A 17,120-nucleotide genomic window follows, 5' to 3' on the forward strand; every position below is an offset into this window, starting at 1 on the left:
CATTTTAGTTCATCTAGAAAATATGAATATTAAAAATATGGAGGTCATTTTGAGAATGTTTAGTTTTACACATTTATGATGCTTCCTTTCGGAACATAGAATTATATCAGTTCGCAAATACATTAATATCAGTTGGCAAAACAAAACATATCAGGAAATGATATTCATGAATCAACTAACTAATACTCCATCCATCCACAAAAAATAGTCTCATTTTTTTTCATTTTGGGGCGTGCACAAAAAATAGTCTCGTCCAAAAATGTAAGTTTCTCTCAAGTTATTAACACTATTCTATCCATGTGTTCTATTTTCCTTTCATATTTTATCTATTTTTCTTCTTTTCTATATTTTATCCACTTTTTCTCCTTCACTTTCTTACTTCATCATTTTTCATTAAAACTTGCATCGTCCACTCATGAAATTATTTTTAGTAAATGAATGGAGTATTAGTAAGGAACTGCTGTAATTTTCAATTGTTAAGATTCTTATTTAAAAAAATTTCTCATTTAAAAAAAATCACTGAAACAACCTAACTTATCCTATCAGCATATACTTAATTAATTTTACGATATGACTACAAACTATTCCTAAGAAGTAGTAAATGGCAATTTCATGCCAATGTAGCTTGAAGCCTGGAAAATTTATTAGCCAACATTGTCAGGGGTAACCTAATCATAAAATATTGGGAAAATGCATATTTTTAACAACCTAAATGAATTATACATCCAAATGATTGAATACGGCACATTATGTTAATTGAATTTACCGGCCGGCTAGTGTTTATTTTTTCTGCAAAGCCTGCAGATCAGAATTGCTATCAGTGGCCTAAAATTACGGCACAACTAATAGAAAAAAATAATCCATAATGTTATGTGTAACCGGTTTCAACAATCTTTTAATTACTTAGTGATGAACATTACTATTTATTTTCGTTTATTTTATTTTATAGATCAATCGCTATTTAAATTAATTAATTGTGAAACCTAGCTCGTACAGAGAGTCAAATATCCAAACACTCCACTTAGATTTGGCTGCCTATATATAGCACAGATAAACAATATGCTCATACCTTGCACTACAAAAAAAGCGCGTTTTACTGACGGAGATCTATCCTTCTTTAGTTAATGGCGGCATTTTAGTGACCGTATGAGTTCCTGAAAATAATGACATTTTATTTTTAAAATAGTGACGGAAGATTCCGTCAATAAATTATTTTATTTTATTTTATTTTTAGTTTATGTTTTGTGATTTTTTAATTAGTGGCAGTCCTTTTCGTCATTAAATATATTTTGAATTTTTTAATTTCAATTAGAGACTGATATAAGTCCGTCACTAAATATATTTTATTTTAAATTATTTTTTGTAAATTTTTAATTAGTGGCAGACATTTTGTCATTAAACATATTTCTAATATTTTTTTAATTTCAGTTTAGAGACGGAATTAAGTCTGACTGTCTGACACAAAAAATGATTGCGTTTTTAGTTTTTTTTTAAATTTTTTTAATTAGTGGAAGATTATTTTGTCATTAAATATATGTAAAAAAAATTAATTCAACTTAGTGGCGAATATAAATCCGACACTAATCATTTTATTTTTAGTAAATAATTAATTTATTTTATTAATTATATAAAATTATACTATTTCAGAAACTAATTTCAAAATTGCGCGTTCTTCTTCATCGGCTAGCCGTATTCCAAATTGAATTCAGCCGGACTCTCGACCATTGCGGCTGAGCTCCCGAGAATCCAAAATCGAGACGCCACCACCACCACTTCTTCCTCCCTCCGCGCCTCGATCTCGACCATTGCTTAGCGCCGCTGAGCTCCCCGCCGATAAGCCTGCGCAAAGCTCGTGTCGAAGAACGCGTAGAAGAAGGCGAACTCTCGACCTCTACCTCGATTACTCAGGTGCTTAGCATATGGAGTACCTTTTCATTTTGCAATATATTTAGAAAAATCTGCCCTAACTTCTCTCACTTTCCCCATTTCCTTGTCAATCGCTCTCTCCACTCTGTGTCGCCGCCGTGATTCTCCTACCCTCAACCAGACATGGTCTCCGTCTCCAGCTTGGTGTGAATTTTCACAATGAATCGGTTAATTCCACAATTGAACCGATTGAAATGGCAGTAGCCTGAGACTGTTTGCGAGCTTGTTGGAATCTCTGGTACTTTCTCTCTCTGGCTCCTATGGTTTTGCATTCTCTTAATGCGTGTGATTGTGGTCGTATTTTGTGAAATTTTATAGTTGTATTTTAGTGAGTTATTTATTTTTTTTCACGCCCTTGGTTTTGTTAAGGTTATTGATTGAGTTAGTTTATGTATCTCTGTGTAAAATAGCTGGTGGAGCTCTGAATAGAAAGATGATATTGAGATTATATGAACTACTATGAAGGAATGGTGGGGTTTTGGATTTATCTGTGGGTAGTGGTCTATTTTAATCGGTTTTCATGAGTATGGACAAATTTTTATGCGATACATGAGAGTTTCGTAGTTCTTGTGTTACAGTTAATGTTATCTCGTTGAGAATCGGGAAGAACTTGACAAGTTGAGAAATAATTTTGTCAAAAGAGCATCTGAATTCCCAAGGAACTATTTTACTAGTTTGGTGGATTTCATGATGAGTGATAAGAATTACTTCTCTCATGTATTCCGTGCAAGGACACTGTTCATTAATAATTATTGGCCTACAATAATGATTGTAATTTTGTTGTCAGTGTGGAAAACTTAAGAGGCTTGATCATGCTGATTTGAGATACAAGTGCACGACATATGCACGCCTCTTGCAACACTTGGAGGTACAGGAAAACAACCACAACATTTCATGTTTGATGTTATTGCCTAAAGTCATGAGCTACATCATTTCTTCATACCATGCCTTAAGTGTGGTCCAGTTTATGAGGATACTCATAGTTTCCATAGTTTGTGAGGATAGTTAGAATTACTGCTCCAGATGGGATTACGCTCCGAATACTGATGTTCACAAATGAAAGCAACTGAGCCTGAAAGTTGGATGTATAACATGTTCAGAAAATTGTAACTTAGATGTCATAGCTGACTTTATTATTTTCATTTGCAGTGGAATTAAGTATCTTTGTGATCTTAAAATATCCTTTTCAGAACCTTTTCTGATCACTCCGTGGATATTAATTTGGCTTTCTTAGGTATTCCACAATTCTTTCTCTATCAGCCATGAATTTACTGTTAGTTTTGGCATAGATTTGCTACTCATGCAACACGAATGGAGCAATACCTTCAAGGACAATGGAGGAATCTGGTTGACCAGGCTTACACAAAGTTTGTAAGTAATTCTCTATCAGCCATGAATTTACTGTTAGTTTTGGCATAGATGATGTGATACATCACTGAACATGCAATAAATGTTAAACTATGTGATGATAATCGTTAGTATCTACAATTAATTATATAGCAATAGATTGTCTGATTTGCAAGACGTAACATCAATATAGCTCATTTGATTTGCAATGCTCCTTGGGTTTGTAGTAGTCCCTCTCTGCCAATGCAAACCTCACTCAAGATTTCCCTCTCTCCTCAGTTTACCCTAGGTACTGATCTTCTTCCTCTGTTTTTTCACAATAATTCAGCTTACAAACTCATGGAAATAATTAATTGCAGTTTCTCAGTGTGCTAGTTTGGGAGATAGAGCTCAGGTTGAGCAGCTGGTGCAATATATTGTTGAGGAACCCTAGAGGATACTGATAACAAAAGGACCTTCAGGTAAGTTGACATAGTTAGGAACATAAATTTTGTATATTTTATAATTTATCTTCTATCGAATCTCAAGGGTAATCACCTCTTCTTTCCACCAGCTTCCAAATGTCACAGGTTTTACTTGGAAAATGACATCTCAACAGCAAAAAGATGAGTATTATCAAGAATTTTGAGTAAGCATATTTTTTAATTAATATTTGGAGTTAGCAAAATGAAGTTTGTGAAGTAGAAACTTAAGGTATAATTTGTGTGGTAGACAAATGACTGTAACAAGAAATATTGTTCGAGTAAAGTTTGTTTGTGTTTGGGTATTGAATACTGATGGTTGTTTAGATATCTCATTTTTTCATTAATACATCTCCTTCATCTTGTTTCCTCCTATTTTCAGGCAATTTTGCGAGGAATATTTCGGTTGCCAACCCTGACTGGAGAAGTTGTTGTAAAGGTTTGTTTAAATTTTCTTCCTTTTTAAAGTAAACAAGTACAAAAAAGGAACATGGTCATAGCAACTCGGTTCCATTTTTATCTGTTCGTGTGCCTTTCTTCACCTGATGTGTCTAGGTTGAAGGGATGGTCTGGTGGTACGAGAGATTTGCTGTAATCTACCATCTTCTGTATTGTCATTCTACTACTGAATACTGAAGTTGACTACTCTTTTTGTTTGTATGTACACCTTTGTGTTTGTATGTACACCTTAGTGTTTGTATGTACACCTTAGCATGCAACCTGGACAGAAGGTTGTTTTGAAGAAAAAAGGTAAAATTTCCCCTGAAATTGTTACCTGGTTTACATAATTCATTTTTTAGCATTCTATTGAGATCAACCATCGTTTTGTGCAGGGAGCTACTGCTGCAAAACGTGGTGCAAGTTCATGATTCTCTGGCCTCAATCGATGTCTGGACTTAGAAAGTCACAGGGACCTCGAGAGTGTTGGAGGATCATGTGAACTCCGTGTTGAGGTACTCTGAAGTACTCTACAAGCAGTCTAAGGGGATAATGTCGACTCAAAGGGAGCTGAGCGAGGTGCAAGCTTTGATGAAGGAGAATCTGGCACAGGGAATAGCATTGCTTCAGAGCTCGTACTAAAATCTTAGAGACAAAATTGCCAAGCTGAGAAACGAAGCAGCTGAGGCAGAGGTCGAGAATTGGAAGGTTGGGATGCAATGTCGTCTGAGTGAGTGTCCTGCAGGATAAAGCAGACGGTATAGGGAATATGGTTGTGCGCGTTGGATAAACAAAAAGAGCTTTTGGATGGGCTGTCCGTAGCTTTCGTTGTATTTTCTTTTTAACATAATGCAATTATACATTTCATACTTTTGTTGCTTGTTTTAACTACTAACATTTATACTTAATCATCATAATTTTTGGATTTAATGTTTATTTTGTTTATTTAATTTTTTTGGTTATTAATTTTAGGTTTTTATTAATATACAAGTGAAATATTAATTAAAATAGAAATTCTGATCCAAATGCTAGATTAGTGACGAATTAGGCAGTCACTAATGTATAAATACGCAACACAGCATTAGTGACGGAGGTGCGTCGCTCTCTAATCAGTGGCAGACTTTTCGTCACTACTATGAAACTAGAGAACACAGTTGTAGTGACGGCCTAGTCCGTCACTAATTTGGACAGCTAAGGTAGTGCCCAATTGATTGTGACCTGGTATTCCGCTAGTGATGTTGTTGTTAAATTTAGTGGCGGACAAAATTAGTCTTTAAATTTTTTATTGACAAGCTTTTTTAATTACGGCTACATTCGGCGCTAATTTGTCACTAACGTTGTTTTGTGACGGAAATTCGATGTTTAGTGATGAAAATTTCCGTCACTAAATGGCGAGTTTTTTGTAGTGTTATGTGAGCACCACTCTCGTTTAACACATTTTTAACGTTGTTCCTTTCGGTTTATATATTTAGTTTGATTCTAATGCATTAAAAAATGTTATTGGAATTTTTAATTTTATAAAATTCATATAAATCAAAGCTCGATTTGCTCGTTTTCTCTATAAATTCAAATAAATTACTACCTCCGTCCCCAAAAATTTGTCCCGATTTGACCTGGCACGGGTTTTAAGAAATGTAATGAAAAGTGAGTTGAAAAAGTTAGTGGATTGTGGGTCCTACTTTTATATATTAGTTTTATAATAAAATGTAGATAGGAATGAGTTAGTGAAATATGAGGTCCACCACCAAAAATGGTAAAAAGTGAAATGAGACAAATTTTGGGGGACAGACGAAAATGAAAAAATGTGACAAATTTTCAGGGACGGAGGTAGTAATAAACTAACAAACCAAGCTTTGATTTTGATGAATTTTGTGAGATTAAAAATTCCAACAACATTTTTTAATGCATTAGAATCAAACTAAATATATAAATTGAAACGAACAACTTTAAAAATGTGTTAAACGAGGGTGGTGCTCACATAAGGTATGTAGCATATCATATCTCATATCGCACATATATATTGATAAAGTATATCTGATTTTTATGGCATACAATACAGATCATATAGTATAATTTATGTCTCAAACTATGATCAGTGCTTCTCTCTTACTATAATACTTCTTAATATCAGCGTACGCATGAGTCAAATATATCATAATGACATTTATACATAGATACATGTCACCGACTCACCATGTATAGTACTACTAGCCAGTTGAAATTTTAAAACTATTTATAATACAATACTGGATATTTTTATTATTACTAGTACAATGCAATCGACTCAAATGAATTTGGAAGGGTTTTAACTCTAATTTGTGGTTACTCCTCCGTCCGCGGTATAATGGCCTGTTTTGACTCAATATTATGTTGACGATTGTCTCCACATTCCAACACAAGTCTCTTTAACGTGTTTTGTATTCATTCACACTCTCCGTAAAAAAATTGTCAAGGGGTCGAATTGTATAGCTAGGCGAACCTAGGTCTCTGATAAGGTCTCATATCAGCTTAGAAAATAGAAGTCACTCCTTGTTCATATCTATGCATCGGTGATCACTCTCTAATCGTAACCTAGACATTACACATAACGGTAATATATTCGCGCAATCTCTTCTTGACCTAATACCAAACAAGTACTCATATTGGTACCTCTATTTCATTCATAAAGCTACATGTGCATCACTAGAATCGACATATTTCATATTTTTACCTTATTTTATCAAAGCATACTAAGTTAAGTTTTATATCAAATGTATGTATAATCTACAAGTAACATACAATAGTAAAAAAATAAAACACAATGCTACATATATGACTATGATTTATGGCAAGTTATAAAGTTAATTTGAGAAACATCAATTCGATTTTGGGTTGTATCTATCCAAATAGCAATATAGTGATATAGGAGTAGTTTAATCTAATAATTTGGAAAAATTAATATTCATATACCATGCTCAAGCTAGAGTGAAGATTTCATGAGCTAATGTCGGGAAAGAAACTCGTGCCAAATTACAATTACAGAATGAAAATTTCATATGAATTATAGCTGATTATTTTTATCATGTTCGAATCTCGTGATTCAGTTTATCATAGACACGCAATTTATAGAATATTGTCGCTTCAGGAAAACTAAAATATGAAAATAGAATACTTAAATAGAGTAAATGCAAAATGTGAAGAGATCACGACGGTGTGTGAAAACATAAAACAAAAACAAAAACAAACAAAAAAAAGGTTATTTTAAAAGATCAAAACCTCTATTATAATATGTTTCTGTTTTTTGACAAATTAATTAATTAAGTATGAAACAAACGAATAACAGTACTGGAGCTAGAAAAGGGAATCTATTTGGAACTAATAATTAATAAATTATTTGTGCACTGCTCTAATTAACAGTTAGCCCTTACGGCCGGCTCAACTCACATAGACTATAGAAATTTGGTCAATTTTTCTTATTGAAAAGATGCATATATAGTTTATTTCATCCGAATTCAAACTTCACATTATAATCATTTTCATAGTTATAAACAATGTAATCAACCAACCCTGTTACACTCATATTCTTTTTCAGCATATAGTTTGTTTATGCACATCCAAACTTAAACTAATACTCCTGATATTGTCCGTTTTAGACAGAATTTTGTTCTTGAGACAATTTTCAAAAGATCTCTTACTAATCAAGTAAGAATTGCACTTATACATGTTCTAATTCTCGGATATGGGATGGTCTGAATTCCAACAATAAGAAAATTAATATGGACTCAAAGTATGTATACCCCAAAACTTATTTCTCAACTCAATTTTTTGTTCTGAAAATAAGACCTAAATTAATTAAAGGGAAAATGAAGGACAAATTTGAGGAGGAAGCAAATGTACATAGATGATGATGACATCTGACCTTATAAACCCTAATACGGCTGCGGCCGGCCGGCAGAGTTCCCGGCCCATGCACCGTCAATAGGTAGCTGCTGCCCATTAAAGAAAGGCAGGCCTAGTGACGGATCAGGGAACTGGGCGGACGCCGGCGGCTGCTGAATCCCCTCCTCCTCGTCCACCAGCGGCAGGCGCTCGTACGCCACGTTGGTGAACGACGCCGCGATGATGATGACCGGGCCGGAGGCGATGAGCGCGCCGACGACATTCCCGCCGACCACCTGGCCCTGCCCGCCGGCGAGGTATATCGTGAGGCTGGTGGCTCCCGGCGGGGCGGGCGGCGGCAGGAAAGAGCCTGAGAGGGATAGGATCTCGAAGCAGCCGTGGAGGGAGGCGACGGTGGTCCCGGCGGGCTGGCGGAGGGTGACGTTGGTGACGGTGCCGGTGCCGCTGAGGATGCAGATCCCTCGCTGGCGGCGGGAGGCGTAGGCGGCCACGGCCTCGAAGACGTCGCAGCCGGAGGCCACCTCCAGGATGTGGGCCCGGAGCGTGTTGGCGCTCTCGCGCGTGATTATCACGGGCGGCTTCGGCTTGTTTTTCGACCCGGCTGGGCGGCCGCGCTGGCGACGCGCGACCGTCTCCCCGGATGAATTGTTGTTGTTGTTGTTGTTGTTGGGGGAGAAGTGGTTGTTGGGGGTGGAATCATCGTCGGAATCGAGGGGGCGGTGGAGGTGGAGGTTGGGGCGGAGGAGAGGGGAGGCGAAGTGGGAAGGTGAGCTTAAGTCCAAACCAGCCATAATACACTAACAATAGTGTAGAGGGAAAAAATTAATAATTATAGTAATATTGGAACAACAAAAAAACACTATAATAAGGAAAGAAAATTGATTTTATAAGAAAGCAATATATTCAAACGCTGAGCGAATTGAAAACAGGGGGAATCAAGTGGGGAGAAGGGAAAGGTTGAAGAAGATGTTTAGAGTGGGAAGAAAAAACACTGATGTAGAATTAAAATATTATACTCACTTCGTCCACGTTGGTAATATCACCTCTTTGTTTTGTTACAAATTTTATAAACTAGTTCAATGTATTGTGAGCGGAATATAATCTCATCTATAGTAATTTTATTTTCCGTTTGACTAATGTATATAACTTTTGAAATAAAAATCATTTATTTGTATTTTTATTTTCTTTCACTTAACATTTTAAATAATACTACTATAGCATAAAATCTTGCATCGAAAAGGAAAATATTGCATTTTAAATGAGACGATGCATATGCTAATGGAATAATTTACTACTCCTTCTGTTCGCCATTAGAAGTCTCATTTTTTGGCAAAAGTCAGTGGAATATGTATATATATTAGTTTTAAATAAAATGTGAATCAAATGAATTAGTGTAATATGTGACTCTATGAATATTTATAGTAAAATTAAGGAATTGAGACTTCTATTCGCGGACGAAAGGAGTAAGTCTTAATTATTTTTTACAAATAAAATGAGTTATAATTTCAATATTTCTAAATAATAAAATGGATTATTTTATTATGAAATAACAATATAATAAAAGAGCATAACAAATGTGCAAGTTTGTTTTATGTATTTACTAAGTAATTAGTACTATTCTATGGGAATTTATAGCTCAGTCATTGAACTATGCGTAATTGCTATAAAAAAAATAATAAATAATACACTCTTTAAATTTTATAAAAAATTTTTACTGAATACGAAAGATTGTCTAGCTTGGAAATGTTAATGGAGAAAAATTTTATTCTTTCTCCCACAAAATTATTAAACATTTACCTAGCGTCTAATCAATGCCGACGCTTTGCTGCCTAATATAAAAACAATAATAATAATCTTAACAAATCACGTGTTCTTTTTCCAGGATAACAATATTTTGTTTCTTAATTTTGGTAGGTATCTCATTTTAAATTTTACTATTTAATTTTATATAGAAAATTTTTATTAATTATATAAGTATATCACTCACTAATAATGTTTACATTTATGAAGTATTTATAAACTAATCTTATAAGGACATAAAACTAGAGATACAAAGAAAATTTTGAAAAATAGTATAGTAGTACTAAAATTTAGGGTACAAATAAGTGTTCTAAGTTGAGACAAATTTATCAATATTGTTTTAAGTCTTATTAAGTCTTAGTATAATTTTATTATATGTGTATTCTTAAAGTAAACAAACATTCAGACAATTGAATCACAAGATAGAGACTGAGAGTGTAATGAATAATAGTATTATTAAGTGCGATATTTATTCATTTGTGCAAGAAAAAGATGTCATTATGATAATGATGCACACAACATAATGTAACGTGTGATAAAGATTTCTCTCCGTCCACCCCAACCACATATTGTTATTTTAATGTATGAGATTTTAACTCAAATTAATACAAGAACAAAAGTACAAAGTAAAAGAATAAAAAAAGGAACCTAATTGACTTGGTGATGAATTTTGAGCACCACTTTGATTGATAAATTAATGTTCTAAGATTATATTGTTACATTATACTATAAACACTAAAAGGCACAATTAATATGTACTTATCAAATTATATTTTTCAGGAAATTGACAGTTCATATAGGAAATAATAATCGACCTCGTTTCCCACATCGTAAAAAAATAATATAATGCTATTGTAGCGTCATATATACTACTAGTACTTTTGAAAATCAAATAAAAGTACTCCAACAAAAGTATTAATAAATCAGTTTGAAGAACAATAGCCACAAATAAATGTGTGGCGCCACAATTTAAAAAGTGATTTGATATCATAGAAATCAATTTCATTCAGCGGGGAAAACATGGAGGTAAAAGTGCTAGTAGTAAATAGTAATCTCAATAAAATAGTACAGAACTAAATGTGTACTTTTTTTATATACTTTTCAAATAAATGTAAAAAGGAAGATGATCATTTATCTCATTTTAATGTGTTGTAGTCTTTATAAAATTCATTTTAGCTTTTAATAAAAAAGTTCTTTTATTTAAGTTTTTGTTTCTTATTTTTATTTGGCCATTTGTTAATATAGGATTTGTTATAGTATATCTAATAAGATTTCTGTTTTTTTTAAATAATAGTTTATCATTAGGTTATTTTTTGGAATAGCCACAACTCTCACTAATATAAGGGAAACTCCTAAGAAAAGAAGTAACTTGAGAAGATATTCTTCTCATTTATCTTTTTAAAAGTAGTGATTTTTGGGGAAGAATTAAGATAATTAATGGAAGAAAGTAAAAAAATAGCTACTATATGTAAAATAAGTTAAATATATGTCTTCACAAAATTGAAGAATGTATAATACATTTTCAAATGCCTTTCAATGAAGAGTAAGTTTTCTCAAATATCTTTCTTTCAACTTTCATATTGAAGAATAAAGTTTTCACAAAAAAACAAATATAATAGTCATTTCTATTTGTCATTTCATGATTTAGTTACCTCTTATAATTGAAGCTTTAGCATTTATGATAACATTTATGATACACCCAATCCCTCTGTGGTAATTAATACGCAGTTGTTTCAGTGATACAGAAAATTAATTTACCAATATGGGGGTAATAGGCTGTGCTGCAGATGTAATTGCAACAAATTAAGATTGTAGCGTAGTTAATATATTTAGGGGTTAGATCTTAGACATCCCTACTTAGTATATAAATCTAAATTAGTTAAGATCACCCATTTGTTCCGAAAAGGTGACACGTGTCCGGTGTCCCAATTTTTAGTACCAAAAACACAAAGGAGATGTATATAAATAACAATTTCAGTAATTAATCTGATTGTGGTAAGGTTAATGGATCAAACAAAACAAGGAAACACTCGATGCTTCAAAATGGAAAAAAAATGACATTTTTATTCTACTTTTTAAAGCGCGATTGGCAATAAGATGATCATTAATTTTTATATTTTAATTTAAGAACCAGATCGAATTGAATAGCGTAATTGTTAAAACTCTGAACTATCGAATCTAGTGATCTAGCTAAAGATGGTTTTTTTCTGTAAAGTAATCCTTTGATGCAATCACTTTGATTAAAAATAGTGCTCAAGGTATAATTCTCGTATTATTTTATAATTGTAGTTGGATAAAGCTTCAATCCATTATTTGTATACTTACTCGGATCCCATTATCTATTTAAGAACTAAAAGTTACGAACATGAACAGGTTATTTAATTATAAGTTTTTTCTCTCTATTATTTTTAATAAATGACATGGCCCTTTGAGGTATAAAATTTAGAGAGTACGCACACGCGCATTCTTGGCTTTGTATATTAACACTATTTTTCTGTTTAAATATCTCAATAGCATTAATTACTCTATATTTCATCAGCTATTGTAATGAAACTGGGATTTTGATGAGAAATAATTAGAACTATTGTGGTTCTTGATTTTTTTATAATCCATCCATCAAGTGTAAAATTATGATTTTCGGTTACACTTTACAAAATGTGAATTACAAATCACGAAATATGACTGGGTTTATTAACAACAAGATGAGTTACAAGAACAGATAAATACATGCTAGGGTTCTTATGTCACAATATGAAGATATGCTTCGTTGGAAAATGGAAACCCTAGTAATTTCATGCTATATAAAAACCTTATAACAATATAAGTTTAAAATAATCATCTCAAATACACAGCAACTATAATTAATTCCATGAATAACAAGACAAATGAAATGTGAAATTTTAGATGTAGAATCTCTAAGTGGAATTAAATGAGTTCATCTGTCGTAAATTTGGCAAATTGTATGCTAGTCTAATAAATCTATTATTTATAGGTAGCTTATTTTGAGTACTTAATTAAATTTAATTTTACTTTCATTACATACCACCGATCGAGTGATCCAATTAATATTGTTGCATGAATTATTGTAGATATGGTTAGGTATGTTTTAAAATGGAGGTTGACCAAATGCAAAATATTTTAGTAAGTGCTAATGAGAGATCAAGTTGGCCACTACATTATAGGTTAGGTTACGCTGGTGCAGCGGCGCGGGGAATAAAACTGCATTATTAATGTTGACATTTTTTTGAACTCATTGTGTCTACTGTTTTCACTGTGTAAGGAAATCACTTAATTTATAATTTAGCTGATTTTTTGAAAAATAATTATCATGTCATTTGGGTAATTCGAATCCATGACATCAAGTCAATGACTCGATCGTGTCTTGATCAAGGATTCAAGGTGGTGCAATAAATGAAGCAAAAAAGATGAGTTGGGAGAAATTAATTTTATATATGGGGGAGAGAGAAATTGTTGAGAAAAGGGGAAGTATCAATAAGTATTAAAGAAGAATATAGTTCCAAGAATGGAGTTCCAAGAAGCATTGAAGATGTGCATGCATTGTTCCAATAGTAGTGTAGTTCCATAAATATACATTTATTGTAGGATCTCAAAAGTCACCAACATCCCTATAAATATATGGGTGTTGAGTACCATTTCATCATTCAATCAAAATACAATAATCTTCTCCCATTGCTTTCTTCTCTAAATATGTTGTCTATACCATTTAACATGGTATCAGAGCGGGTTTGGACTCAGATAAGGTATCATCATCGTCTTTGATACCTTTCTCGGCCCTTTCCCGTTTTTTTGGTTTTTCCTTTTTCCGCTGTATCTATAACCATAAGCCAAAATGTCAAATGACAACTATATAGTAACCGAAACCTCAGATTCATCTATGGCAGATGAATTTGCCCGGCAATTTGCCAACTTTATGCGCAATAGTTTTGCGATGAACCAACCAAATCCACCAGAAACAGCTGCCATGCCATTCAGAATTGACACGCAGCCCCTCCACATTGGTGGGAATAAGTTGAATGGAGAAAATTACGCCCTTTGGTCCGTATTGATGAAGACGGCAATAAGCGGTCGGGGAATGGTATCTCACGTCACCGGAGTGCCTCATTCTCCACCGCGAACCGATCCAGCCTTCATACAATGGGAACAAGCCGATCACTGTGTGATCACTTGGTTAATACAAAACATTGAGCCTCGACTGGTCAGTCGAGTTTCACAACATCCGACGGCAAAGCATATATGGGATGCGTTGGCCGTCACATATGGGAGCGGAAGAGATAAAATCCAGGTGTATGATCTTCAGTTCAAAGCAACCACACTGAGGCAAGGAAGCAGTTCATTAGAAGAAATATGGAGCCGGTTGGGAGAGATCTGGATTTCAATCGACCAAAAACAGACGAACCCAATGAAATGTCCAGAGGATATGGAGATTCATAACAAATTCATACAAGATCAGAGAGTATGTCAGTTTCTCTATGCAATTGATAGCAAATATGAAACAACCAAGAGGGAGATACTGAAAATGGACCCACTTCCCTCCGTCGACTATGCGTACAACCTGATTCAGCAGGAGGAGACACGACTCCGAGTGTTACAACAGGCAAACACCGGCGGAGCAGCTGCCATGGATGGAATTGGAACTGGCCTCGCCATCCGAGGGTGGCAGAACCCTACCGGCGGCTCTCGGGGTGGCGGTCGCGGCAGCAACGGTGGTGGTCGCGGCAGCAACAGTGGTGGTCGCGGCAGTGGCAATGATAGAAATCGGCGAAGTGATGAAGAAGACAAGTCAAAATTGGTGTGTTCCTACTGCAAACGGAAAAGACACACAAAAGATTCATGCTTTGAACTAGTTGGATATCCAGATTGGTGGGAAGAGAAGCACGGCAAGCCGCCGCAACCGCAAACACCATGGAACCGTGGCGGGCACGCCGCCGCAGCAGTTGGAGGCGACGGAGGCAACGCCGTGCAGGGGGTCGCGCAAACCGCCGGTGCTGTCCAGCCAGGAGGAAGGACCAGAAATGAAGCTGCTCAGCAAGCGAATACAACCGGGGCAGCAAACTTCGTTGCCAGCGGAAGTGGGAGTGTAATTCACGATTGGAGTGAAGAATTGATGAGGGGAGAGGCGGCGCCCGATTCAGGTAGATTAGGGTTAGGGGGCTCTTTTATTGGAAGCCCCCAAATCTTTGGGAAATTGCAGGTTTTACCCCACCAAAATTCTCAGTCGCAATTAGCCCCCAAATCTCCTGAAAATTCCATAATTTCCCAAACCACTTGCCAAAATCGATTTCAGCCTCTCGAGAAGCTTGGAGTTGTGTGTGCAGTATCTAATGGCCATGAGAAAAATGATAAATGGATTTTTGACTGTGGGGCAACCGATACCATAACATATGATGCCTCAGACCTTACCAACCTTCAGAAACCTCTAAAATCTCATATCCAAACTGCCAATGGGGAATTTACGGTGGTTGAGGGGGCTGGAACCGTTAACATTTCCCCAACTTTGCAGTTATCAAATTGTCTATATATTCCTTCGATGTCTCATAAGTTATTATCCATTAGTCATGTCACAAAGGAATTGAATTGTACGTTACTAATGCAGCCACAATTTTGTCTGTTGCAGGATATCCGAACCGGAGAGATAATTGGGCGTGGCACTGAACGTGATGGGCTTTACTATGTGGATGAGATAGCTCAAAAAGGGACTGCCATGTTAACTCACGGATCACCTGACAGGAAAGCTTGGCTTTGGCATCGGCGCTTGGGTCATCCATCTATCGGTTACTTAAAATTATTATTTCCTAGTATTATTCCTAAGCATGACATGTACTGTGAAACTTGTCTTTTATCCAAAAGTCATCGGAACTCTTACCCATTAAGTAATACTCGTGTTGAAACCCCATTTGCCTTAGTACACTCTGATGTTTGGGGGCCCGCACCAGTTATTGGGGGGCAAGGTTTTCGATATTTCTTAGTTTTTGTGGATGATTGCACTCGCATGACCTGGATATATTTCATGAAACAAAAATCTGAAGTTTTGTCACACTTTACCCATTTCTATAACCTTATCCAAACTCAGTTTCACAAAACCATTCAGGTCCTTCGGTCAGATAATGGGGGGGAGTTCGTTAATTCTACCATGAAACAACTCTTCCAAAACAAAGGCCTTATACACCAAACCACATGTGCTCATACTCCCGAACAAAACGGTGTGGCTGAAAGGAAAAATCGATCTCTCCTCGAAATGACTCGTTCTATGCTTATAGAGTCAAAAGCCCCGAAACACTTCTGGCCAGAAGCCATTGCCACCTCAGCCTATCTCTTAAACCGATTGCCCACAAGTATTCTCAAACATAAAACTCCTCTACAAGTCTTGTCCACCTTCACAAAAATTCCTCCGCCCTTGACTCTTGAACCTCGCGTCTTCGGATGCTCCGTTTTTGTCCACATTCCTAAACATGAAAGAACTAAACTATCCCCTTGCGCTATCAAATGCGTTTTTGTAGGATATGGGGTAAATCAAAAGGGGTATAGGTGTTTCGATCCAAAGTCCAACCGGATGTTTGTTACAATGAACTGCAACTTTCTTGAAACTGAGTACTTCTTTACCCATCTTAGCGGTCAGGGGGAGAGTAATGTTAGGGATAACAATGATACGGACCCGCTAAGTTGGATCTCAATGCCACTGCCAACGCCAAGCAATCCTGATGCGGATCTATCAGAGAAAACAGTAAGCAATTCCGCTGAGCAAGTCTCTGATGTGGTAGAGTCCATCGTAGAAAGTGGCATCGCCTCAAATATTTCTCCGTTAAGGTTATCCACTGTAAGTAATCCTGTGGATACAGATAATTGTTTGGCTAACACTGTAAGTGCAGAAGAAAATTCAATTGAGGCCGAAGAAAGGGAAATTGAGGAAGTCGAGGTCGAAGGAGTTGACCCTGACACTGGGAGGTACATACTTCCACCAAGGTCAAACAGAGGAGTTCCACCCAAAAGGTATACGCCAGAGAGGATTGACAAGAAAAAGCGGTACTCTGTTGTGAACCTAGCCAAAGGCCATTTATCAGAGATGGCTCGGGCTTTCGAGAATGCACTATATGAGGAAGAAGAAATACCACAGACATGGGAAGAAGCTATGAAATACAAGCATTGGAGGGAAGCAATGAAGAAAGAGATTGATGCACTGATTCGAAACCACACATGGGAGAAATGTGCTCTACCAGAAGGGAAGCGACCAGTGGGTTGTCGATGGGTCTT

General features: G+C 35.7%; 1 protein-coding gene and 2 long non-coding RNA genes across 9 annotated transcripts; 2 read left to right on the forward strand and 1 right to left on the reverse strand.

Moving 5' to 3' along the window:
* Positions 1-1,649: 1,649 nt before the first annotated feature.
* Positions 1,650-5,102, forward strand: LOC121792624. Of its 7 annotated transcripts, XR_006048913.1 has the most exons (10): positions 1,650-1,908; positions 2,048-2,164; positions 2,714-2,794; positions 3,216-3,297; positions 3,501-3,562; positions 3,633-3,734; positions 3,827-3,901; positions 4,117-4,173; positions 4,290-4,484; positions 4,568-5,102. It is a non-coding gene; the product is annotated as an uncharacterized LOC121792624 (long non-coding RNA). The 7 variants fall into 7 exon arrangements; XR_006048908.1 differs by having other exon boundaries at positions 3,161-3,297; positions 4,117-4,484; XR_006048909.1 differs by having other exon boundaries at positions 1,651-1,908; positions 3,641-3,734; positions 4,117-4,484.
* A 2,841-nt stretch (positions 5,103-7,943) lies between these two features.
* On the reverse strand, positions 7,944-9,007 carry LOC121792623 (AT-hook motif nuclear-localized protein 23-like). Its single transcript, XM_042190633.1, has one exon. It carries the CDS (start codon positions 8,840-8,842, stop codon positions 8,081-8,083), a length of 762 nt encoding a protein of 253 aa, XP_042046567.1. The 5' UTR covers positions 8,843-9,007; the 3' UTR covers positions 7,944-8,080.
* Positions 9,008-14,954: 5,947 nt separating this feature from the next.
* Positions 14,955-15,680, forward strand: LOC121780484. The gene is made up of 2 exons (XR_006046032.1): positions 14,955-15,004; positions 15,487-15,680. It is a non-coding gene; the product is annotated as an uncharacterized LOC121780484 (long non-coding RNA).
* The last annotated feature ends 1,440 nt before the right edge of the window (positions 15,681-17,120 follow it).

Source organism: Salvia splendens, chromosome 2 (assembly GCF_004379255.2).
Source record: "Salvia splendens isolate huo1 chromosome 2, SspV2, whole genome shotgun sequence".
NCBI lineage: Eukaryota > Viridiplantae > Streptophyta > Magnoliopsida > Lamiales > Lamiaceae > Salvia > Salvia splendens.

What these genes read in the sequence shown, in the direction of transcription:
- LOC121792623 (XM_042190633.1), bottom strand. Translation starts at nt 8,842, where the DNA reads ATGGCTGGTTTGGACTTAAGCTCACCTTCCCACTTCGCCTCCCCTCTC.